The 27000-nt window shown below is 38.7% G+C and overlaps 2 protein-coding genes and 1 long non-coding RNA gene across 3 annotated transcripts; all 3 read right to left on the bottom strand.

Annotated features, from left to right (window-relative positions):
* Positions 1 to 1408: 1408 nt before the first annotated feature.
* On the bottom strand, positions 1409 to 6187 carry LOC119797972 (serine protease FAM111A-like). Its single transcript, XM_038307263.1, has 3 exons — positions 6164 to 6187; positions 3354 to 3413; positions 1409 to 3220 (listed from the first exon to the last, which is right to left on the bottom strand). Exons 1-3 carry the CDS (start codon positions 6185 to 6187, stop codon positions 1439 to 1441), a joined length of 1866 nt encoding a protein of 621 aa, XP_038163191.1. The 3' UTR covers positions 1409 to 1438.
* A 943-nt stretch (positions 6188 to 7130) lies between these two features.
* Positions 7131 to 9984, bottom strand: LOC119797969. Its single transcript, XR_005282645.1, has 3 exons — positions 9950 to 9984; positions 7285 to 7320; positions 7131 to 7206 (listed from the first exon to the last, which is right to left on the bottom strand). It is a non-coding gene; the product is annotated as an uncharacterized LOC119797969 (long non-coding RNA).
* Positions 9985 to 13582: 3598 nt separating this feature from the next.
* Positions 13583 to 22116, bottom strand: LOC119797975 (serine protease FAM111A-like). Its single transcript, XM_038307267.1, has 4 exons — positions 22047 to 22116; positions 21847 to 21909; positions 15984 to 16037; positions 13583 to 15874 (listed from the first exon to the last, which is right to left on the bottom strand). The coding sequence occupies exons 1-4, from the start codon at positions 22113 to 22115 to the stop codon at positions 14168 to 14170; spliced, it is 1893 nt and encodes a 630-aa protein (XP_038163195.1). The 5' UTR covers position 22116; the 3' UTR covers positions 13583 to 14167.
* Positions 22117 to 27000: the final 4884 nt, after the last annotated feature.

Below are 27000 nucleotides of genomic sequence, written 5' to 3'. Positions count from 1 at the left end.
CTTTTTTCAACACTTTGCGTTGGAAAGCTTCGTTGCTTCATGAGGCTTCACTTGCCCATCACTAGTGACAAGCTGCCTCAATCAACAGGTGAGGTCTACTTATGAGCAGGAGGTGATTGCAGGTGGTGATGAGCCATTGGTTAAAGGTGGAACTGAGGGAGCCAATGGATGGGACTCAAGTCAGATCCCCAGAAACCAGGAAGTAGGCGGGTCTTTCAACAGGGCCATGCAGCCACTTAGTAGAGGTGAGAAAGAGGGAAAATAAAGAAAATAAAGGGAAAACACAAATATGACAGCGACAGCCATAACAGATGTTCATTTCTTTAGTGTTTAATCTCTTATACTGCACTGTAATTTTTATGTTTGTGTTTTATTCAGTTTTTATGTTTAACTGTTTCTTCTGTGTTTTATTTATTTTTTTAACTGATTTTATGTAAAGCACTTTGAATTGCCCTGTTGCTGAAATGTGCTATACAAATAAAGCTGCCTTGCCTAATAACATGTAGAACTAAACCTGAGTTCTTCACATTAATAATCTGGTTTTTCAAGTTAGTCTAAGAATTTCTGTTGTGCTATGAGACAAAGCAGCAGTAGATTATTATATGAGTTTATAAATCTATTTGTTGCCAAAATGATTAAGAGCTTTGAGTAAAAATTGTTTGAAGATGTTCAGTTATGCTGAAAAACTAAATATAGGGAACAAAGGAGAGGGGAGGAAAGAATTGATGACCTGTAAATAAGATAATTAAGAAGCGGAAACATCATTATCCTACTGTTCATCTTTTCATTATTGCGAGTCTGAAATTATGGCCAAAAAATCTTAACTATCAACCTCTGCCGGTTTTAGGATTTTTTTTTTTTTTTTCGGAAAACTATTAATGCAAAAGCTTTAGTAAATAAAATGAAGTCTATTAAAGTCTATTATGCAATTAAACTTCTGCTAAATAGTAAGTTTATAAATAATAGTTAGTAATCATGTAATTAAACTTCACACAACAAATTCATCTGCTTACATCAAAAACCAACAAGATTTATTTTAAAGTAGAGTTTATTAAAAGTAGATTACATTTTTTTACCTGACTGCATTTTACAGGAAAAACAAGCTTAATGTAAATTCAGAAGTATTTATCATAACAAATCCAGCAAATTTAAGAACAATCTCATCATGTAGTAAAATTACATACAGTCCACAGTTGATCAGGTTTTCTATACAAAGAAATACAGGTCCTTTTTCCTTTTATTTGAACATAAACATAAATAAAACATAAATAGTTAAGACAGGCAAAAACAAATAAATAAATAAAACTTAATCCCAGAGATTTCACTAAGTTATTCTATAATTAAAAATACCAACATCTTTGTTTAGGAAGCCAGAATGCAGCCTATAGTGAGCATGCTGCATGGTGAGTCATTTGTATTTGGAGACATCTGGCTACATCTAACTTGTGTACATGGGCTCCTCAGCATCCTGTTCAGCAGAATCAATGATCCTCTGAAGGTTTTCGTTTTTCTGTGCTTGCTTCTTAACCTTCTCTAACATCTCTGTATCACCTGATTCCTTCAGGTTATTTACAAACTTTTCAAATATGGTGAGCAGAGGTTTAGCGTACTCAATCACACTCTCTTTATGACCTTCAAACCCATAGGTAAACCCTCCAGTGTGCAACCCAAAAACGTTGCAGTTAGCTTCAAACACTGGAGAGCCAGAAGCACCATGATACATGAAAGTGTTGTAAGTCCCAACATTCATTTGCATTATTTGCTCAATGCCTTGAGATCTAATTGTTTCAACGATAGAAGTGATTGTGAAAAGGGTTCCTTGATAAGGAGCCAGATGATGATTGACAGCCTGTGGTCTATTTTCTGGCTCAATGATGCATGTTGGATCAAGTTTCTTCACTTCTCCTGCTGGGTGGCCAATAATACAGGCCTCACCATTCTTAGGAAGCTCAGTGAAACTTTTCAGCAGCCCTGGAGGGATTTTTATATCTTTTTCTTTTGTCTTTGGATTTAATTTTTCACCCTCAGGTTTGAGCTTGAGTATGGCATAATCTAGGTCCTGATCAATGTCAACGAATGTGTTCTCAGCATAGAAATAATAGCAACGTGTCTCTGGCTGAGGGATGTCGTAGTCAAACAGAGCAGAAACTTTTTTACCAGAGGATAGGACTTTTCCCTCGTGGTGCCCTCTGAACAGGTGGGCATTAGTCAGGATCAGATTGTCAAACAGCACAAAGCCTGTTCCCTGACAAACACCAGAAACAACAATCTTACAGACGGATTTTCCCATTTCCAGCAACTTCTGAAGTCTATAAACTTCACTAAAAGACTGTTGGGTCTTACCAAACTTCTCATGTTTCAAAGCCTTCTGGTAAGATTCAGGAGAAAACCTGCTCTCCATCCACCTTTTCAGTTCTGGGAACTGCTCACGGAGCTGTTTGTAAATCTCCTCACGTTTGGCAACATCCTCACTTTTATCTGAACGTAACTCTTTCAATATATTTCCAACACGTTTTCCACTGTCACGGGCATTTTCCAGATAGGGTCTTGCTTCATGTGTGCTTTGGCACGTCTCTGTTGAACCTGCTTGTTTCTGCTGTTTCTGTTGTTCAGTGGGGGGCTGAAAGTTTCCCTTACTCACATTCTTTCCCTTTGATAGACATATCTTAAGTTCTTTATGATCAAGATCCTCTACATATGTCTTCCATCCATATGTTACTGGTTTGTCGGCGTTATCAGACAACTCAAAGTCCTCTAGTTCACAGAAGCGACCATCTCTTCTCAGAGCCTCTTGTACTTTCATTCCTTTTTCTCCATAAACACAGAGGTACTTAAACTCCTTCACAATAGTGTTTCTAAACTTTTTCTTTGATTTAGCATTTACTCCACCTATTGTATCGATATAGAAGACAGAATAGTCGTCTTTTGGTTGTATTGCTCTGTCATGTTGCTCCTGAACTTCTTCAACTGTTTCTTTTGTACTTGATACACACAGATACTCTTCATCTTTAACTAAACAACAAGGGAAGTGTGTCGCAATCATGTGTTTCTTATCTTCTGTACCAAGCTGAATAATAATTTTATTATCTCTCATTTTCTCAAGTTTATCACCGTGGTCATTCTTTATCGCATCCAGCACTGTGCCTGGTTTCCGACAGGTAACAGGGAATATTTTGTTTGTTGCTTTAAACTTAACATTGAAGCGGTGTTTATGTACCCCCTGTAGTAATTTAGAGGGACAGTTTCAGTATGCAAACTATATATATATATATATATATATATATATATATATATATATATATATATAAATTTACATATAATATTTTGCAGCTCAGTTGTGTGGCATAACTTACCTGTGGTTCTTCTATCTCCTCTTTCTTAATCTCTTTTTCTTCATGGTCTTTGTTTGGATTCTGGTTAAAAATACAGTTGTAAATGTGTGTAACAAGTATACCTGTAACTGAAGTTGCTTGCATTCGAGAGAGAAAAAAGAAATGACATCAAATATACAAAGTAAGACATTTGAAGATGTATTTTGACTTTGTAGGACTTCTTTCACCCTTTGATGACATTTAGCATGTTAAGAAAGGGAAATATTGGGTTCTATTAAAGGTTGCTTTGATTGGTCACCCCATTTTTAAATATTCCTCACACCACTTGACATTTGTCAAAGAGGAAGATTATAAAGGTAGAGTCTGACCGCATTTTACAAGTATTACATTTAAACACAGAGGGAAATATTATTTATAAATGCCTGGTGGACATGTGATAATGACCAAATATACTACACTTTTGCACCCAAACTTCACAGGAGTATTAGGACAGGGAGCTGGAAAAGATTCAATTCCATTAAAATCAGTTCATTTATATAGCACCAATTCACAACAATGTAATCTCAAAGCTCTTTACCAATCAACATTTCAAAGATGGCTAAGAAAAAAGGAAACCATTAACTTCTCAGCACCAATTCTTGATTGTAAAGTATATCCAACAATAATTTTATTTAAGCTGTGAGATTCTGTTGTGAATTCAGTTTAGAGAGAATATCCATGGCTGCTAATAAAACACTGAGAAATTCAAACAAATGGATTTCAGCTATCAGCCTGGATAATGACTAACTGCTCTGCAGCTTCTATGCTGTTACTCACATATTATCCCATTAAGACATATCCTCTCCATAGCTTAGGTCTTACAGATAGAAATGTATCCCAACCAGAAAGAAAACATTTGATTATTGAACTTTAGATGTTTGTCTTCAATATTCTGTTAGTTGATTTGCAATAATCAGATTGATATATTTCCTGTTTTTTAACCTTGCTGGAGCAAGAAGAATATGCTAGTTTAAAGAAAACATACATTTTTTCTGGTGCTGTTGCACAGTCTGTTAATCAATTTGTTTTTCCATTCTGCTTGTAGTCATCATAGAGACCACTTTTGAGAAAGCTTTGTTTTTTCTTTCCTTTTTCTTTTCAAATCAAAGAAATCTGGAGAAACGGTTAGAGACAAAGACAAAATACTTTTTCTAGAATTTTAACACCATCTAACCAGGACTTCTAACGACTTATCCTCCATCTGTCTAAAAGGATACTGGATTACCTCCCCAGCCACTGGTAGGTTTTTAGGACATGGGGTGGTGTGATGACAGGCTGGTCTGTAGACATGGGGTTCCACAGGGAGCTGTGGTGAGATTGTTCCTCTATACTATATCTCATCCTCTATACTATAGACTGCAGCCTGAAAGCTTCAGAAATTTCTTGATGGTTCTGCTATAATCAGTCTCATCACACAAGAGGAGCAGAGACAGCAAGACAGGAGTTAGAGGACTGTTGCAATGTGAACCATCAGTGGTGGATTTCCACAGGTTCATCATCTCAGTAGTAAGGACATATTTTCAGCAGTCTTAGGAGATATCACCTCTCATTTTCCAAATCCAAGCCTCATATAGATAAATATTTAGCACAAGAAAATTAAATGGCAAGCTTTTTATAACATGTAGTAAAATAATGGCAACATGTTAGAGCAAATTACAAACCTTTGAAGTTCCAGCTTCTTCCATCTTTTGTATCTTTGTTGTTTTTTTATTGAACTGCAAAGTGATAGGTAAAAAAACAACATTTGGTTTGAATAGAACTATTCTATTTTCTAGAATAGAAAAAAAAATGCTATAAGAAATTTAGAAATGTGTCCTTTTAATGTAATAGTGTTAAATAGTTTTTATGATCTTTTATCAAAAGAGTATAAGATGGATGTTAGATCTTTCCATATTTCATTCAGCAATTAATTAACATTTAAAAAGCTAAATAATACTTTGAGTGATTAAGGTTATTTAAGAATCTGACCGAAGGCCTGAAACATGAGTTTAGAGATTTATTTAAAGATTAATTAAAGTAGTTCTTTCTTTTAGATTGTGATATATTTAAGAAAGTAAAGTAACGTAAATAAATTATCTTTTATAAACAGTATATCTAACATGGCCAGGAATTAACTGAACTTTGAAGACATTTAGATTCAATATTATGTTAGTAGTTGACAGAGAGCTTGTCAGTAGCAAACCTCATTTAAAACAACACCTTACAACTACAGTTTAATTGTCTGAAATTACAAGAGTAAGTACATATTGGAATAAGGGCCTCAGTTAAGTGTATTAAAAGGGGAGCAGATGGCTGTGGGCTACTCAGTCTTTTCTGTTGAAAAGAGGATGCTGATTCTAAGACAAAGGTCAGCTGAGTCTTATTCCCACAGATTTCATAGAAATACTAAGAAGGGTAATATTTTCAAAACTGTAAAAGCCCCTAACCCTGTAGAAGTAGGAGGTAGGGAAGGGGTTTAGCTAAAGTGACAACAAGAGTATAGTCTTTCATTTTTTTAGTCTAACTCAGAAATTCATCCTAAATGAACAGCTCATGTCTCTGGAAGAATATTTTGACATCTATATCTGAGCTAAGAAACGTCATCACAAACATGATTCATGTATTTGACTAAAAACCAAATGTTTTGCTTTTAAAATCAGACCAGATACCAATAAGGATGAGTTTTAAATCCCAGCAATAAATCAATTTCTTTTTACTTGTAAACAGATTATGGTCTTCATTTGTTTCCAAGAAGATTATAATTTCTGTTTTGATACAAACACAAAGAGTCAGATCATAAACCTGCAGCTCACCTCATCCTCAGGAACTCCAGACATTTTTTTTGGTGTGCTGCTGGAAGTACCTGGAGCTTCCTGAAAAGGGGATGGAATTAGGTCTCCATACTCAGTTATTCAACATTCTGACAAAGCTATAAATATTATGACCAGTTTGCCTGACAATCTTTGCCCCAAATTATTTTCATTAAGGCCCAATTTTGTTTTTTGTTGTTTTGTTTTTATCAGAAAAAAAATGAGCCACCCTATGATAGTAAAGAAGAACTTTCTGTAATTCTCCAGCTTTTGGTAATGCAACACGTGCACTGCACTATGAATAATTACAGAACAGTTTTTATAAGAGGGAAAAATCCGTGTTTTATTGGCCAACAGCCAAATAGTCCCAGAAGAAAATGGACATGCTTTGTTTAACCAAACTTTGATAGAAAACTTTGAATCAATCTGACTGTATTATCTGGTGAATTGCAAAGTGCCTTGAGATGATATGTGTCATGAATTGACGCTGTATAAATAGACTGAATTAAATTGAAATCAGGTTTATAAGTAAAGAAACAAGAGATTTAAATCTTGTATGTCTTTAAATTATGAAAATTATTATCTATAGCTCAATCATGATGAATTTATAATATTAAGCTAGCTATACTGTTAGCTAAAACTGTCATTTTCTGTTTTACATATTTGCAATAAATCCAGTGGTTTAGTTATACATCATATATTCCCCAGGATTCCCCAGGTTTACTGCTTTGGAAAAGTGGGTCAGGTCCATTAAACTGGTCTGTAGTAGGGGTGCCTAAAATAAAACAGGCACCACTATGCTCAAGAAATCTTCAAAAATAATACTGTTCAGTAATGCTTTTTATCCTGGTTTGGCTCCACCAGATTCGTCACCCCAGATATGGGGGTGGGGGCTCAGTCCCCCATGTATTCTGGCCCATGAGACGCCCCTGGTCAATACAATGATAAACAGTGATTAGCTGTGGTCTTACATTTTCCTTCTTCACAAAACTGCTTATCTTAGGCTGTTTCTTGTCTTCCTTTATCTTCTTGGGAGCCATTTATTTCTGTGATCATAGTGATAAAAATTGTGTTAGAAAATTTTGAGCTATTTCAATTAACCTAAATAAGCGCGAAGGACTCACCTGTTGCTTCCAGTAAACAAGGAGAATCTGAAGGCTCTGTTACAAATACATAAAACATGAATATTCAGGTAAAAAACAGACACACAATCACAAATTTCCTATTTTTATGCAGTAATTTAAACAAAAAAAATGTCCAGGTCTTGGCTGATGCATCTGTAATAGACTGACAATCTGTCCAGGGTGGCCTTTTGCCCAAAGACTGTAAATGGGCACAAACCCAAAACACGACCCCAATGGATAAGCAGCAGAAGATGGATGAATGACCAAAGTATGTCCTCACCTGTGTGATATGCTTATTCTTACTGCCTGATGTAAAACAAAAAGCATCTTGGGGATAAAAAAAGATACCTTGAACTGTGATGTACGAAACTGTTCATATGAATCAACAGGTGGAAAGTTAAAGATAAATGTTACTAGTCTTTGAAACTCTGTTTTGCTCAGAGCTAAAAGCAGCATCTACAACAAAGATACAGATCTATTTATATCCTGCTACATTGTGTTGAAAACAAGTTCCACACTGACAGAGATGAAACCGAACACGAAAATATTGTTGAAGGAACAAAGATACACCCCTTGTTAAAATGTCAGCTTGTCCAGATAAAAAAGAAACTGTATTATAATCAGTTTTTTTTCCACCTTTAATGTAAAATACTTTTAAAGGCTATTTTATAGTCAATAACCAGTCCTGAAGTGGAGACACTTGAGAATGATGTGGAAAGGCATCATGATCTTGGCGCTGATGGTTGGCTTTTTCATTTACTCCTGTCACCTGTCTAATTAGCTTGGCAGCTTATTACGCTCATCTTGTCCAGCTGGTTCCTGCTGCTAATTATGCTGCCTGTTTTCCTACTATCTGCGCTAGATTATTCTAGCTGTTTGGTGATAGTAACTCTAGCATTCTTTATATTTGTTCTGAGATTCTGTTTCTGCCTCTGGATACCTGTGTTTTACTTTGCCCTCTTTCTACTCTGTCAGTACCGTTTATTTTGGAATGATTTCCTGGATTCTGCTGGTCAACCAAACTGAACTTTGTTCTTCTGACCTCTGCTTAGATTCCCCTTCAGTACCTCCTCGGCAGTGGTGTCAAAAGTACACACATTTGTTACTTAAGTAGAAGTATAGATACTGCAGTTTAAAAACACTCTGGTAAAAGTTGAAGTATCAACTTGACCTCTTTAGTCAAGTAAAAGTGAAAAAGTATGTGCTCCAAAAACGACTTAAAGTATAAAAGTATAAAGTAACCTTAAAAAAAACAGCCAGATGCCACTATATGAACTGAAAGCTAAATTTTTAACTATTTCTAAAAATTCTCTGAGATAGGGCCAAGGATGAGGGAGGTCTTGTTGGTCTCCATCTCCCGATACGCTCTCGCCTGTGTCCGACCTTTCAGACATTTCAACATATTTTTCTGAATCCTACATTGTAGCATGGCATAGACAATTCACGTTTGCAGTTTGAAGAACACCTGCTTGCTTCTGATGATTTCCTTTAGCTAACCAATGAGTGTTTGCGTTATATGACTCATTCAATGACAATAAAAAATAAGTGGGGTACGAATTAAGAAAATCCACAACCAGTAAAGGTCCGGAGACATTTTGATTATAATTGGTAATTTAAACAGAATTTAACACTTAAATAAAATGAGGTATTTATGCATTCATGTTATACATTGAATAAAAAAAAAAAAAGAAATTGCCAAAGGATGCATACTGTGCTATCTGAGAGGAGTTGACATTTGTATGACTGTATTCCTGTATATCCATCAGTAGTTACAGGACAAGGTTCAGCAAATGCAAATTCTGCCTGTAAAACAATGACAGCGTACTTGTCGCTGTATGATCTGAAGCCTCATTTGGAACTTTTAAAAAGGCTTTTGAAAAACTTTGATAATTTGCTGCTGTAATATCTTAGATTTTTTGGAATAAAAAGCTAGCAGATGTGCATAATCAAAAAATAACTAAAGTACAATTATAGAGCATTCAGTACTATAAGAAAGCCCACACTGTTTCTGAATAAATACATTATTGTATGAGTTAAGTTCTGTTCCGTTTATGCCTCTTTCCTTGTAAGTATGAAAGGTCCCATGCTACCGAATTCAGCTCTGGATATTCCCTCACGGATACTGTTGCCTCCTCAGTGTTGGCTGGCGTCAGCTCTGCTAATCACTCTGAACTCAGAACCAGTTCAGTGACTTTTTGCTGATAGTCGTGATCAGCCTGACATTCCAGTCACTTACCTAAGTTTCTATTGCTACAGAGGATCCGGTTTATCCACCTCAGCTGACGAGCAGCCGCACGCTGTATTGTATTAAATAAAGGCTTGTTTGAAAATGTTTAGATATGTTCTGAGGTCCAGACAAAAGTAGATCTTCTCACAGTCTGATTAATACTGGGGGAACTTCTGGTAAACTTCAGCTGACAGACTCCAACTAAACACTTCAAGAAGTGATTGAGGTTAACTCCTGGTACAAAAAGTATTAGTGTACTAATTAAGTTTATCAAGTTTATAGCAAATAGCTGATGATACAACAACTCATTCCTGTTTAAAGACCTTTATAGCCATGGTTACTAAGCCTCAGAAATGTTCTAAAGCAAATTTGTATTCTGATTAAACATAGAAGATTAGTTAAGAAAAAGTTCTAGAAATGACAAGACATGTCCCTCACCTCTGCTTCCCTCGTTCAGTTCTGTGCAGTTCAGGAAGAGGATGCTTTTTTTTATGTCTTTCTTACAGGTGTACATTTTCTATTGGCTTATGTATCTGATGCAACAGTAAGGTAAAATTTTTGTTCAGGGTGTGCCAAGAAGACAATAACAGCTCAAGGGTGTGACTGAGTTGGAAGAAAACTGGCTCACAATGTCACAAGACATCAAGACTCAGGTTTTTGCAACTTGAATGACAGAAAAAAGTGTGAAACACCAACCCTAAATGCTACATCCAACGCCACTGGGGCGACAGTGGCGTTGGATGTAGGAGTTTGCCCCGAAATCGAAGGGTCGACTTTCATTGTCGTTGTGTCCTTGGGCAAGACACTTCACCTGCATTGTCTACTGATGGTGGTCAGAGGGCCCGGTGGCGCCAGTGTACGGCAGCCCAGCTTCGGTCAGTGAGCCCCAGGGCAGCTGTTAGTGTGTGAATAGGTGAATGAATGTAGTGTAAAGCGCTTTGGTCAAGTCTCCTAACTTGAAAAGAGGCGCTATATAAGTACATGCCATTTACCATAAATGATGTACAGTTCCTGGAAACAAGTTGGAACTGAGAGATAATTAGAAAATGATATCAGCCTTTAAAGCAGTGATTACTCTACATTTCAATGAGGTTTTAAGGGTCTTGCTGAAGAACCCAGAATGTAGACTATGTGGATTGAACCAGATACTTGCAACCTTCTCAGAGCACAAGTGCACTGCTCTAACAACTAGGCCAACATTCCCCAACACTTAGTTTAATACGAAGGCTTTAGCAACTGCAGTAAACATGACTGAAAACTTTCCTTCTATAATTTGGGTTAAAAAAATGCAATAGTGAATAAATCAAAACATGTTCCCCTCCAGGATCCACCACCTTAATGTTTTGGAGAGGTTTCAGTGCCCAGATGATCCCAGAGGCTCTGTTGTCAGGGGCTGAAATGCAAACACATGCCTGGTAGGTCAGAGCTGGGCTCCACCCTGGTGCACTTAGTGCCTAGTAGTTGGGTTCTTTCTTGACCAGGCTGGGCCCATCCCAAAGGAGTGGTGTAAGCCATCCCCCGGTGATCTCCCCACCTGCAGGGGGAACCAGGAGAAACAAGTGAAGAAAGGATTGGGCAGCAGTCAGAAGTGGAGGTCTCGACAACTCAATCCACCGATGCTTAATCTTGCTCTGGGGATGTGAGTTGTCCTCAGGATGGCTGGGCATTCCCTTAGATAGAGGGTGAGAGGCGCAGTCATTTTGGAGAGGCATGGAGTAGAGGTGCTTCTCCACATCAAGGGGTGGTACGGACATCTTTTCTGGATGCTCCCTGAACGCCTCCCTCAGGATGTATTCCAGGCACGTCCCACCAGAAAGAGGGCTAGTAGACGACCCAGGACATGACTGAGGGACTGTTTCTCTCCCTCTGGCCTGGAAGCACCTTAGGGCTTCTCCAAGAGGAGCTGGAGGTGTCTGCAGAGAGGGGGGTTTGGGAATCTTCTGAGACTGCTGCCCCCACGACTCAGATGAAGAAGGAGATGACAAATACATAATACGATGAGACTAAGCATGATGCACAAGAAAACGTAGAGAACACTTAATTTAAAAACACTTTATTAAGAAAGTGCATTAAAAGTGATGTCGGAAAAAAAACAAGCAAAAAACAGCATAAAATTCATCAACCAGGTGAAGTCAAACATGACTAACAATCAGAGGGCAAAAAAAAAGCCAATTGAGGATGCGAAACAGCTCAGCATGGGAGAGCAAGTCTGCCTGGTAGAACTGGTATGACTTTTGAAAACAATAATCTTCAAAGGAATTCAGTAATGAAACTAAAGCAGGTAAAAACAAGTCAAACCCATGGAAATGTTTTTTACTTTAATTTACCAGTACAGAATTTTTATTCAGTTACAGACATTAAATGGAGTCTGATTGAATAAAGAGAAGTACAGTATTTATTACACGTTTTTAGTCTTTATGTAATAGAGGTAACATACATTTTTTTAACAAAGGTTAGAAATGCTTTTTATTGGGTTGTGCTTTAACTTCAAATGATGATAGAACATTAATATCATTTACAATAGAGATAGACGATACATCGGCTGTCAAATAATCAAATAATATGATTCTTTCCTGTGCAGTTTGATATGTGCATGAGTTGGCCCATTCATTATTACATTCAGCAGCCATGCCTTTAGATCAAGTAAAGCGAATGCTTTGCTGTTCCCCTACATTTACTATCCATTGTTAATGTTAAGTATGTTAATCATTAACAATCTTTTTTTTTTCTTTTAATTGAGACTTGGGTCATTTTTTTTTTCTATGACTGTGCCATTTTGATTATGTTAATGCAGGAAAATAAATATCTGCTCTCAGAATTGTCCAAAACATGTCTGCAGCACATAGCGGTGATCAGTTAGACTGATGTTAATGTCAGTATCAAGAAAGTAGTCAGTATCAGTCGATCTCTAGTTTACAATAAAATAATCGCACAGTGCAACAATAAACTGAAGTATAGTTAGAAATAAGCAAAGATCTATGTAGGTTGTTGATTATATTTGATTAAAATGTAGAAATGAAAAAGTAGAAAACAAAAGATATGAATATTGCTGGGAAGAAATTGTGCTAAAATCTCTTAAGCTTTTAAATACTTTGAGCAGCAGCTAAAGGTTGCAGATAAGGTGACTCTTGGACTGGTTGTGTCCACTTATTTTATATTGTGTAGAACAAGATTCGTTGCCAGATTTAGCGTAAATTAATCTGTGGTCCTACCTGACCGAAAAGGGATGGATATAAAGGATGGATGTCATTAATAAACATAGATTGATCCAAATTTAAACTATTTAAAGAAGGACAAAGAGTAGTCCATGACTGATTTGAATGGAATTAGAAAGCAAAAATGTCTCTGTTTCACTATGCTGGAGGAGTGGGGATCAAATTACCTGATTGGTTTTATAGTTTCCTTATTATTTGTTTTGATAAACAAAATAATACTATTAGATATTTACAAACAGCCAAACAGAAACTGTTATTTCACAGAGACATTGATCAGCATGAAAATACCCCAAAACAAATCAGCATCAGCTCAAATTACTTAAATTACTGAGGAGATTGATAAACTGCGTTGTCTGTCCCTCGTTTCTTTGAGACTAATAGAGGATCACTACTTTATCTGTTTTCTGTCCTCCTAAACTATCGTATTCTTTTTTTAATCTTTCATTCATTGTTTTAAATGAATCTGTCCCGCTTACTATATATGCAATGTGGGACTCCAAAAATGATTCTTTACCCGTGCGATCAACATATTTTATTTTGTATTTTCACCCAAAGCAGATTAGTTTTATTTAGTCAACATGTTCCGGTCAGACTCATGAAATTGACAACTAATTGATGCGTAGTTCGACTAAAACACACCTGGGGTCTATCTCAGTCAGATGTGCTATGCAAGCCCCTTTGCGTAAAATTGTGTCGGTTGTGATCATCCCAATTGACTTTCAATGGGCACTAAACGTCACAACCTCATCTGACACGATTTTCTGGCGGATCGGACACTAAATCGGATTCAGTGTGTTCAGTCCTGAATTAAAATGAAACTGATTAAACCAACGTAAGGCACAACTTTACCAACCCCCCAAAACTAATGTGTATGAAGGTAAAATAAAAGTGGTGAAAAACGTGGAGTCTTAACCAGCAACCCAACCAGGATGTTAGTGTCTCTCACCCAATAGTAGAAATAGGGATGGCGGCGATCTTGTTAGGATAAAATTGAGAAATGGACTAAAATGTTTCTTTGGAAGGAAGATTATCTTTGATTAATTTAGGATATTTATTTTATGATGGGTTTTTACTCCTGTTCAAGACTCAGGGGGCAATTTCACTGGATGAAACAAAATCAGCCCAGTAAATTAGTTCTGGTTTTTATTCCTGACAATTACCTTCCTGAATGAAGTATGATGTTCTCTCCATGCATTTACGTCTCTTCCTGGGTACTCTTGGTTTTTCTGACAGTCTAAATGTAAACTAGGAAATGTGTAAGGTATAACCACCCCACTCCCCACCCCACATAAAGGCCTCTCTGTAAAAATGTAGATATTAAGCCAATAAATGGACAATTGTTTGGTTTTTAAAAATAAGTTTCTGAATCTTGTTAGAGTTGTATTTGTAGGGCCACAGCTGTTAAAACTAAATCTGCAGCTCTAGCATTTCTACAGTCAGTCTAATTGACCTCCATTGGTTCAAACTGGAGTATTTTGTCAAGGTGCTGATTCTCTGTCGCTGCCTCCTTCACCTTTTCCAGCATCTGAACATTTCCACTTTCCTTCAGATTGCTCACAAACTTTTCAAATATAGTGAGCAGAGGATAAGCGTACTCAATAACGCTGCCTTTCATGTGTGGGAGCTCATAACAATAACCTGCTGTGTGAAGCCCAAAGAGCATGCCATGGGCATCAAACACTGGAGAGCCAGATGCTCCGTGATACATGAAGGTGTGGTAGGTAGCCACCTTTTCTGCTTTGTCTCCACCCATCATTATGTCCTCAATGCCTCGATTCTGGATTTGAAACACTGATTGGAGGATGAACATCGAATCTTTGTGTTTGGCTATATGATCATTGACAGCTTGTTCTCTCCCCTTTGGCTCAATGATGCATGTTGGATCAATTTTCTTTACTCCTCCTGCTGGGTGGCCAATAATACAGGCCTCCCCATTTATAGGAAGAGGACCAAATTTGTTGAGCAGCCCTGGAGGAACTTTTACATTATCTACGTTCGTTTTGGGGTTGGATTTTTGGCCCCCTGGTTCGAGCACCAGTATTGCATAATCTAGCTCATCATCAATGTCGATAAATGTTTTCTCAGCAGAGAAATAAAAGTAATTTGTCTCTGGCTCAGGATCATCATAGTTAAATAGAGCAGAGACGTTTATATGATCCAAAATGTTTTTTCCTTGAACGCATCCTTTGAACAAATGTGCACTGGTCAAGATCAACCTATCAAACAGCACAAAGCCAGTTCCCTGGGAAAAACCAGAAATAATGACTTTACAGACAGACTGGCCCATTTTCAGCAACTTCCTGATTCTATGAACTTCGCTGAAAGACTGTTGGATCTTTCCAAAATTCTCATTCTTAAGTTTGAGAGCTTCTTTGTAGGTATCAGCAGGGAATCTCTTCTCCATCCATTCTTTAAGATCTGGGAACTGCTGACGCAGCAGTTGGTAAATCTCAGCAGTGTTAACACTGCTGGTGGGCTCTTCCATTACTTTTCTAACACTTTTTCCACTGTTACGAGCAACATCTAGGATTGACCTCATTTGTGTTTCAACATTTTCCCATTTATTGAGCGGAAGACGTATCTTGAAAGCCTTCTGGTGGAGGCTGTCTACCCTTTGTGTGCGAAGAGTGAGGACGTCTGGGTTTTCGTTATCAGACAGGGTAAATTCTCCAAGATTGTCAATGAACCGACCATCGCGCTTCAGAGCCTCTTCCACCGTCATCCCCTTTTCCCCATAAACGCAGAGATACTTGAATTGCTTAATCATTTTGCTTCTGAACAAATCCTTTGTTTTGGTTTTGAGACCCCCAACTTTATCAATGAAGAAGACGGAATAATTCTCTTTTGGCAGTATGGTTTTGTCATGCTGATCTTGAACTTCTTCAATCTTTTCTGATTTACTATGATTAATAATTAGTGTCTCCCCATCACCAACACAAGAACAAGGGAAATGTGTTGGAACCACGGAGTCCTTGTCCTCTTTACCCAACTGAATGATGATGTTCTCATCTGGAAAATTCAGCATATTTGTTGGGCCAAGACTGTGTTTGATTGCCTCCAAGACTGAACGTGGTTGATCGCAATCGATGGTGTACTCTTTACGATCTGTCGGTTTAAATTTTACTGTGAAATGATGGGAATGTGTCGTCTGCAAAAAATCAGAGTGAGGATGATTATGTTTCATGTTTTTAATTAATTCAACTGATTCATGTTTTCAAATGAAAATTCTTTGTGTTCTTTGAAGATATTATACTCACCGGGGGATCATTTCCATTCTCATCCTTCACTCTCAGTGGTGTTCTTAAAGGAGTCTAAGGAATTAAAATAAAAGAAAAAAATTAAAGAGTTGTAGTTACATTTCTAATATTAGTTTCAGAGTTATGCAAAGCTAAAAAAGAATTTAATCAACCATGGAAAAAAATACATTTTAATCATAGAAGCATGAAGGACTGACGCAACATATAGGTTTATTTTGTGAGTATCCTTAAAATGGTACACCTAACAGAAGGGGCATAAGTATATGCCCTAAGGAACAGGTGCCTGAGAGCTCAGAAGAGAGCCTTGGGCAATGCAAAGACAATGCACTGGGACGTGGCCTTAGCAGAGACACAGAAAACACACCAAGAAGTTCAGCACCCACCCATATGGTGTATCAGAGACCCCATAGGCAACCACTGACAGACTGCCACTTGTTTACGAGTGGGAGTCAGGACAGAACGCTGCACCCCTTAAGCACAACCATGAGCCTTGTTGTTTAGCCATATGCCTGTGGTGGTGTAAAATGTTGTGATAAGTGCAGATGTGTAGGTTTAATGCACATTAAACGATTAAATCTGATGACACAGCCATTGTGGGGTGTATCAAGGACAACAGAGATGAGTAGTACAGGAGTCTGGTGGGGAACTTTGCCAGCTGGTGGTGCACCAACCACCTGAAAGTCAACATCTCAAGGAGCTGGTCATATACTTTGGGAGGAGCGGACCAAAGACTAAGCCGGTACTACTTGAGGGGGCTGAGGTGGAGGCTGTGGATTAGGGCTGCAACAACGAATCGATAAAATCGATAAAAATCGACTTTTAAAAGCGTTGGCAACGAATTTAATCATCGATTAGTTGTGTCGCGCGATTAATGCGTCATCCGCCGCCGCCGTCATCCGGGGGAAGAAAAAAAAATATGGCGGAGCGAGTCAGCGCAGCAGTTGCAGTGTTGCCAACTCAGCGACTTTTCAGATCCCTCCAGCGACTATTTTTCAAAAAAGCGACTAGCGACAAATCTGGCGACTTTTTACGGTGTCACTGGCGGCTTTTGCCTGCCGTGGGGCGCCTCCCCCATCCCAACCCCTTTCTCCCTCTCCCACAGGAATCCCTCTTAGCTCAGCAGTCTGGACGCTGAGTTTACCCTCAGCGTCCAGACTGCAAATGAAGCGCGCATGCGCCAGGATTGACGGCGCAAATTGATCACAATAATTAAAATAGCCTGCGCTTTGTAAAGTGAAAAAAGTCGTAACATGCAACTTTTGTAAAAACAAATGAACATGGCACGGAAGCACCACTGTTATGACGCAGCACCTGAAAAGAAAACACGTTGGAGCCTTCAATGGCAGTGAAGAGAGCTGATCAGCAGGATGAGTAACCATGTTTGTTTGGTTTTAAAGTGGGGAAATGTAACGTTAGTTTCTCAGGTAGCTCATCTGATGCTTTCCTTACCTTGTTAGTAGGTTACAGACAGTGATAAGGTTGGCTTCTTATTTTACTTTTAATTTCATTTGAATTAGCTTAAGCAGCGTTTATATTTTCTTTATAAATAAATTAACTTGTAAATTATGAGGGCAAGGCTTTTAAAGTTTAAATCTTCTGGCAAAGATAAAGTAAAGATCCTGCAATTTATGGAAGTAAAGCAGAATAAAATCCAGCAAGATCAGTAATATGTCAATTAATTATCTGCCACATTCCCATGTAAATATCTGTCTTTGGAGGATGTGTTTTTTACCACCCCTAGTTCTCTCATTTTTATTCCAAATACAATTTATAATTTGAATCACAGGGCTATTTTTATCTCTATGGTTCAGTATTTTCTCAAGCAGCAACTTTAACTGCTATACTTTCCTGTCTTAAAAGGCAGAACTCTTCTAGCCTAAAAAAAACCTCATTTGTTGAAATGGGGGGGCCTATTGTTTGAACCCCTTAGGGGCTTTAAAAAACAAAAATGTCTTTTTTTGCACTTTATGAAACAAAGTACCCTATATTTTGTGGATGTACAGCTACATTTCTCATGTAAGTTTGCGTAGTTTTAACACAAACATTTATTTTTCATATTGCACCAGTACAGTTAATGAGCAACCTGTACTTGTGTGCTTGTTTGTTCTGTCTAAAATGCTTATTTTGGAATAAAGAGGTTAATATAAAAAATATTTTTCGTCCGATTCATCGATTAATCGAAAAAATAATCGGCCGATTCATCGATTTTTAAAATAATCGTTAGTTGCAGCCCTACTGTGGATCCATACAAATACACCGAAAAAAATATTGCAACTGCTTTTGGCATTTATATAATCACATGCAGTTACTTTAAGACAATTGTTTTATGTCCTACCCTACTAACATAAAAAAAATGTGTTAAAGTAACTAAATATGATCAAGTAAATGCAAGAAATGGTTGCACACCTAATCAGGAATACCTATGGTTAACTATACTTATTTAAATGGACAGTACATCTCTGCAGCACAAGTGCAATAATCCAAGTCAACTCCAATGTAGTCTTCCCTTAGTGCAGTGCAGATAGTTTTATATTTAAAGGAAATATATTTCAGGACATTACACATTTTTTCTTTTTTTTTAATGCTTTTTTGTACTATACACTCTTTTTTTATATTGTCTGTCGTATCTTTAAAGGCATCTTGCTTTACCTCGTACTCTATATAAGCTACTGGATCCAAAATTTACCTGAAGGACTAATCCCAAGGGATAAAGTTGAGTCTAAGTCTTTAAAAGTGCATAGTCATATTATATGCTAATACAAATGAAAACCAAAAGCAATTTGATAATAAAAGATTACACCAAAGGTCCATCCTAATGGTGCTTTGAAAGCTAATTTTCAGCCTAGATTTTCAGCACTGGGCACAATAAGAAAACATAAAAAGACATGGTGCCATCTGCTGGCAGTACCATGGAACTATAAGAACATTATTTGGCAACATCTGACAGAGGTAGCATTACTATCACCAGTATCAGTATTACTTTTACTCATGAATCCATGGAGGTCACTTTTACATTTTGTCAGTGTCTCACCCCATGAGGTAGCATGAGGTTGTGTCTACAAATATGAGAGATCACTTAGGTAGTGCAGTCTAATTTAAGATGGAAAACCAGTGCCGGCTGTGACAATGAGTTTTGCTTTGTCTATCAGCAATATCCAGGGGTCTGGTTCCATCTATTAGAACTTTTTTTAGGCTTCATCTTCACCTGCTGCCCAGTGATTTCACCTAAAGATACATTGATCCACTACCATTCAAGAAATAAACCCATAATGTTATCATAGTCACAACAGAATATTGCAAGCTGTCCTGATATGTAGGATATTAGTTTTAGGTCTCTGTATGACCGGTGTCAGAGCCTGGTCCGCATTGCTGGCAGTAAGTTGGACTAATTTCCGGTGCGGGTTCATCAGGGCGTGATCTACAGCTCTCACTGGAGCGGTTCGCAGCCGAGTGTGAAGCAGCCTGGATGAGGATCAGTGCCTCGAAATCCAAGACCAAGGTCCTGAGCCAAAAAAAGGTGGAGTGCCTTCTCTGGGTTGGGGAGGATGTACTGCCCCTAGTGGAGGAGTTTAATTATCTTTGGGTGTCTTGTTCACAAATGAGGGGAAGATGGAGCGGGAGATCGATAGGTGGATTGGTGCGGCATCTGCTGTGAAGCGTGGTCTGTTGTGCTGAAGAGAGAGCTGAGCCAAGAAGCAAAGCTCTTGATTTACTGGTCGATCTACATTCCTACCCTCATCTACGGTCATGAGCTTTGGATCATGACCGGATGAAAGAGATCCCGAATACAAGCAGCTGAAAAGAGTTTTCTCCATAGTGTGTCTGGACTCTCCCCTTTAGAGATAGGGTGAGGAGCTCAGTCAACCGGGGAGGACTCGGGGTAGAAACGCTGCTCCTCCACATCGAGAGGAGCAAGTTGAGGTGGCTTAGGCATCTGGTTAGGATGCCTCCTGGACGTCTCCCTGGTGAGGTGCTCCAGGCACGTCCACCGGGAGGAAGCCCAGGGGGAGACCCAGGAAACGCTGGAGGAACTATGTTTCTCGGCTGGCCTAGGAGTGCCTTGGGATTCCCCAGGAGGAGCTGGCCCAAGTGGCTGAGGAGAGGGACGTCTGAGCCTCCCTACTGAAGCTGCTCCCCCTGCGACCGGGCGAGCAGAAGAAGATGGATGGATAAACCTGCCTTTCTTCTTCGAATACTTGGTTTTTTGTTCTGACCTTGACAGAATAATCTGGCTGAACTTGGACCCATCGGCAGACAAACGGTGGCATTCTGGTGTAGAAAATTCCATTTCCCAACTCAAATCAGGCATGCGGGAAATTCTAGTGCACTTTGGCAATCAGGGAACTCACGCTCCCACTCTTCCACCTACGACAACATCTGCATCTATGTCACCTGATGTCAGTCCGGTTTGTCAGGAGCTGCATCTTTTACCCCCTGAACTGTTTAAGGGTAAACCAGATTAGTGTTGGGCTTTCCTCAACCAATCTGAAATTAATTTTGAGCTTCAGCCTTCTGCATATCCTACTGACAGGGCTATGGTAGCCTACACTATCTCACTATTAGCTAGTAAAGTGAAGTTGTGGGGAACTTCTGAATGGCAGAACAATCCTGTATTGCTCTTAACATGCTTTTTCTCATAAAATAATGAAAGTTTTTGGCCCAGTTCTTCCCAGAAGAGAGGCTTTGAGAGGACTTCAGTCACTTAGGCAATAGTATATTACTCAATAATATACTCTGAGAGTACCTGGAACAAGCCACGTTTTTTTACTTCCCGATTTAGTCAGATTTTTGTCATAGTTTTGTGCAGAAAATATATATAAATAATTCACTAGATCCATTACACACATTAGGTTTTAAAAACAAACCAACAAACTAAATGGAAATTTAAAGACCAAAATTCATGAATCTGATTATAAATACCTTTCTTAAACACATCATTTCTGAAATAGCTTTTTCTTTTTGCTTTACCTACTCCATTCACCTTTTGTGTGACCCTTCTGGTCCTTGAGCATTGAAAACTCAATTAAAGCAATGACAGCTGCTCTTCGGTTGTAAACAGCTTTCTAATTTGTTCTACCAAGCCGCAGTTGGATCAGAAGACCATGATTAAGAAGCGGTAGGGGGAGCGGTTCATGACACTGCAGTCTGACCACTATATATATCACTGCAAATTACACACTGTAGCTTTAAAGCATTTCTTTATTTCAAGGTTTACTATACATTTTCACACGGGGAAAGTTAATATATTCTTAATTTGTACTTGTGTATTAAAACCAGAGTGGACTGCAGGAGTTTGTTATAAGATTCCAAACCATTTCTTGCAGCATAAAGGTTTCTTCCTGATCTTTTTGGATTCCTGTCCCAAACACAATAAGAGGGAATGGCACAGGATACCCAACCGACACAAGCCCAATAAGCTCACTAGGACTGAACTACTGTTAGTGTCCATGGATGCACGCAGCCCACTAGAGTATGAATTCCCTGTTTGTCTTTTGTACTGTATTTATAATTTGTTCTTTTGAAGAACAAACGGTGGAGATAAAAAATAACTTAAAGTTGTGTAATGGCTATACAGAAAAAAATGTCACTCTCAAGTTTATTTACATGGCACTAATTCACAACAATAATCATTGTAGTGGCAATTCTTAAAACACCAATAGATCAGATAAAAATGAAGAAAAATTACACAGACAAAAATGTAAAAATTTACACATTTTAAGTCCTAACCATAATACAGAGGAATCAAGCTCAGTTTAAGAAGCCAATTGATGAAATGTTTTCTGTATCCATGAAAAATGTATTTGAATGCTTAATTGCAAGATCGTGATAAGTTATGTTTGTTATCACTAAACCTTGAGCTCACCTCAGACTCTGGCACCTTCTTTGGCTTCCTTGCAGGTGTTTTGATGGAACTGCCAGGAACATTCTGATAAAGAAGACAAAGGATAAAAAAATAAAAATAAAAAAAAGATTTTCAGTTGAAATTCAATCATCAAAAATGTTGAGGTGGAAAATATTAGGCCATGTTTGATGAAACTTCTGAATAACCAGTCTCTTACTGACATTTTCCTTCTCAAAGAAGCTTCTGATATCCTTCATGTGTTCTGCTGTCTTGCGCCTTTTTGGAGCCATTTCCACCTGATGTGACGACAATAAAAATGGAACTGTGAGAAAATGTCCTGATTTAGGAGATCAAACTTGGATGTTAGTTGCGTTAAACTGATATTTCACTATACTTTCCCTTTTGATTAAGTGGGACTTATGTTACCCTGAGCTACCTCAGTAGTCATGCTGCTATAGGCTTAGGCCCCGTCCACACGAAGTCAAACCCTGGCCTAAACGCACAAATTTTTCACCAAACCAGCCTCTCATCCATACGAAGCCGGCGTTTCGGGGGTCTGTAAATGATCTTTTTTTTATTCAGCCTTCAGAGTTGGAAGATTTTGAAACCCCTTTTCGCGTTTCCATCTTTAAGCTCTAACCGCATTTTTTTTTTTTTTTTTTTTTACACGCATGCGTCATAGCGTTGCCTCTAAACACGCATGCGCGACACAGTATCACAACAACAATGGCACCGTACTGTGTTGAATGGTTGCTGCTCATGCTACTCACCCTGCTGTCGGGCTTACAACAGAATCTTCTTCTTCTGGAATATCTCCAGGAAGAACAGAGCAATTTTGACGACATAGTTCAGCACCTGAATTTGACTGAACCACAAAAATGGACACGCAGGGCCATTTTCCGGTTTGGTTGTTGTATAAATATTACTGCGCATGCCCAACATTTCGTTGCCAGTTTTCGCCTATTTTTGCTTTGGCACCACAGCGCCACTTACAGGCCTGGCATACATTTTGCAGCGTTTTCATGCATTCGTGTGGTCGATCACATTTATTTTACGTCTCCGTCTTTACGACAAACGTTCTGGAAAATATTAGCTTTTCGTTTGACTTCGTGTGGACGGGGTCTTAAGCTGCAGGAAAGACACAGCCAGGCAGACAAGCTCAAAAGCGATTCTCATTAAGAGAGCACATACAGTTAGTCACAGTAAAATAAACAGAACTACATTAAAACAGGCAAAGACTCAACATGTATAAACAGATATGTTGATGGTTGCAGCAGTGCGAATATTTAAATTCATGATGAAGTAAAAGCAGAATGGAATAATAGAGATAGAATGAAGTAAAATGAGGAAAAGTGGTACCCAAGTCCTCCAGCAGTCAAAGCCTATAGCAGCATAAAAATTGAAAATGGCTCAGGATAACCTTACTATTGTTAATGAGGTATTGGAAAAGTGGAGCAAAAGAGAAACGTCCCTCTGGGAAAAATTCTCCCCCACCGAAAAAACATACTTTATTTAAATGAAATTTTCAATATGGATTTTAATTATTTTCACTTTAGATCCTAAAATATCCTATTAGGGATGAAAAACCTTAGCTCAGGTTTTACCTTTCTATCCGTTTTAGTTTTATAACCAAGCTTATTAAGTTTTGTCCGTGTTGCAAAAAAAAAAAAAGGAGGAACCGCCCTTTACTGGAGCCAACAGGAGCCTAAAAATCCATAGCTAAGCATGAACTTGTCCAGCCACTCCCTTTTTAACCGCCCTGGTTACTTAAATAAAAAGGAAACCAAGTCCAGTGGATCGTTTTTTTCTAAACTTTTACAGAATGACTATGACCTGGATGACTGAGAATCTTCATCAGCTTAAATAAAAAGAATATTCCATTATGAAGACAATTCCCCACCATTTTAATTCAATTGCACTGTTGAACTATTTTGTTGTTAAACATGCTTAGTCTTTACTCACCGTTTTTTTTTTTTTTTTTTTTACCGTGGATTCCTCGACAAATTGATCCTAATAACTGTTTAAATGAGAAAGAGGACACCAAAGGTGAAAAAAGATAAGATAAAGATGGTCTGCAGGTACAGAGAGGAACCCGGTGGACCTTTCTGCACAGATTCCACTGTGACCTCTAAGCCCCTCTGACTCAGCTCCAACTGCGCCTACCCGGAGCTGCAGGGAGATTTATAAAATGGCGCTGCGTGATAAAAGCCAATCAGCAACGTAGGGCGTTGCGTTCAAATACTAGTGAGAATTTTGGATATTGGCAAAACAAACGCCCTTACAGCGCGCGGGAAACTTCAAGCACAACCCTGAAAAGGGCTATTCCCTCCCTCCCTCCCAACAGTGTTAATGATAACTGATTTATATTTTATGGTCCGTGGTCGATATGATTCTAAGTCAGATCGAGTTGTGGCTTTTATACATTAACTCCATTCTCTCATGTCAGTCACTGGTCGTTGAGAAAAATGCACAGCCATTCGGCTTCATTCTTAACTCGCAATTTGATTGGTCGGGTTGTTTCTCAAGCTGTAACAAACCACAGAAAAAATAAAAACATCAGAACCTCATCCTGAACGTTTCCTTAACTACATCTTATTTCCCAGGATTAGTATAAAATAGTTTTATTTGTAACCGGGTAGTTTATTAGCTGAAAATAGTGTTTACATAAAATAGCTGTAGATTCCAACCCGTTTCGAGTCCCTTGAATGCATCACTGCCCCGTTTTCTCCACCTTCACAGCAGGCTCGGACTGGGACCGATTTTTACCCCTGACATTTTTCCAGCTACACTGACCCTGTTATGGAACCTTATTGGGTTTTCAATTTAGTATAAAAAGTCTATTTTTAATTGTAAAAGAATGTTTAAATCAAATATATTTTGTACACTATTGCTGTTTGATAATTTTTAAGCCAGACCTACCTATGTAGGGGAGACCGGGGCTAGTTGTCACACGGGTAAGTTGTCACATTGCAATTATCTTCTCCACCAGGGGGCGCAACTAAAAAGTGGAATATTAGTTTTCTTCCTTTACATGGTCAGGTCTCACGGACTGAGTGAAAAGAGGACAAGACGTTGTAAGTTGAGATGAGCACCAATTGACCATTTTCCACTACCCAAAGTAAAAAATATTAACTCTATATTATTTTAAATAACCTTCATTCAGATAAGAATTCTAACAGTTAAACATATGGACTTGTTAAAGTAGATATTAAGGCATACAGTCATACCTCAGTCATTATTGTGATTTAGCCTAACGTTAAGCTAGTGCAATAATTAGCTAACATGGTCATTTGGGGCAACTTGTCACAGTCATTTTGGGGTAAGTTGTCACATGTGACAATTTACCCCAAAAATAATTTTCAAAAATAATTTAAATCAATACATCCTAATAAAACTTTTACTTTATCTTTACAGAAAAAGAGTGATTTAAAAGAGAAGACAAAGTTAGAAGATGGTCAGGAGTTATAAAAGAAAAACAGAGCATGGCCGTGCAGCACCTGACATGATGCTGCGGGCAGTCAGGCAGGTGACCCTAGGTCACAAGTCAATCAGGAGTACCGCAAAGGACTTTAATATCAATTACTGTACTTTGGCACGATACTGTAAAACATTCACACCAGCAGAAATTCAGGGTCAGACAGCTATCCCAACTACAGTGGTTGGGTACAAATCGCCACGGCAAGTTTTCAGCACTGAGATGGAACTGCAGCTGGAGAACTACATCAAGAGATCCTCTGACATATATTTTGGTTTGTCTCCATCAAAGGTGAGAAAGCTGGCATATGAATTTGCAGTGGCAAACGGCTTGAAATTTCCGCAAATTTGGTCAGATAACGAAAAAGCCAGCACTGATTGGTTTACAGGCTTCCTAAAGCGGCACCCCTCGCTTTCTCTTAGGAAACCAGAGGCAACTAGTCTTGCCAGAGCTAGTGCGTTTAACAAGGAGAATGTAAGGTGTTTTTTTGACAATCTGGAAAAAGTATTGACCCGACATTCCTTAGGTCCAGGAGATATCTGGAACATGGATGAAACTGGAGTGACAACAGTACAGAAACCAGACCGATTGGTAGCCAGGCGTGGCTTCAAGCAGGTTGGGTCAGTGACATCTGGGGAAAGGGGTACCCTGGTCACCCTTGCCTGTGCAGTCTCAGCCACAGGGAACAGCATCCCTCCCTATTTCATATTTCCTCGGGTGCACTTTCGTGATCATTTCATCAACAATGGCCCACCAAGCTGCAAAGGAGGAGCAAATCCAACAGGGTGGATGAAAGAATCACACTTTGTTGACTTCCTCAAGCATTTTGTTGACCATTCCAAGTGCTCAAAGGAGAAACCCTGCTTACTCCTTCTGGATAACCACTGCTCACATCTCTCTGTTGATGGGCTGAATTTTGCCAAAGAAAACGGCATCATCATGTTGTCCTTCCCACCCCACTGCTCCCACAGGCTGCAGCCTTTAGACAGAAGTGTTTATGGCCCATTTAAAAAGCATGTAAACTCTGTCTCTGATTCCTGGATGAGGAACAACCCAGGGAAAACACTCAGCATTTATGACATCCCTGGGATTGTAGCAATTGCTTATCCCCTGGCTGCAACACCACTTAATATTCAGGCTGGTTTTCGGGCAACAGGGATTCATCCTTACAATAGGGATGTGTTCTTGGAGACAGAATTTGCAGCATCTTACGTCTCAGATCGCCCCTACCAGGACCCAGCTCTACCAAACCCAAACACCTTCCCACCCATTCCTGGACCCAGCACTGGCCCAGCTGCTCCAGGCCCAGGCACCAACCAAGAAGCTTTTCAAGGCCCTAGTGACCCAGCATCCTCCACTAGCACATTTACTCCAGAGGATATTAGGCCTTATCCAAAAGCTGGTCCAAGAAAAAAAGTTGCACAGAAGAAAAAGAGAAAAACTTCTATTCTCACTGACACACCTGAGAAGGAGGCACTTGAAGCTGAAAGGCAGGCACAAGTAAAGAAACGACTGTTCAAAAAGAAATGCAAGGCAACCAAATCTAAAATGTCAAAGAAGCAAAGCACAGGAAAGAAACAGAGGACAACAAGAAAAACTCCAGACGACTCCTCATCAGAAGATGAGTCCCTGTGCCTGGTCTGCATAGAGCCATTTGAAAACAGCCGCCCAGGAGAAACATGGGTTCAGTGCATTATATG

This window comes from Cyprinodon tularosa, unplaced genomic scaffold (assembly GCF_016077235.1).
Source record: "Cyprinodon tularosa strain WSP-4 unplaced genomic scaffold, ASM1607723v1 ctg606, whole genome shotgun sequence".
NCBI classification, from domain to species: domain Eukaryota; kingdom Metazoa; phylum Chordata; class Actinopteri; order Cyprinodontiformes; family Cyprinodontidae; genus Cyprinodon; species Cyprinodon tularosa.
The sequence above is the reverse complement of the archived record's forward strand: the minus strand, read 5'-3'. Positions and strand labels throughout refer to the sequence as shown.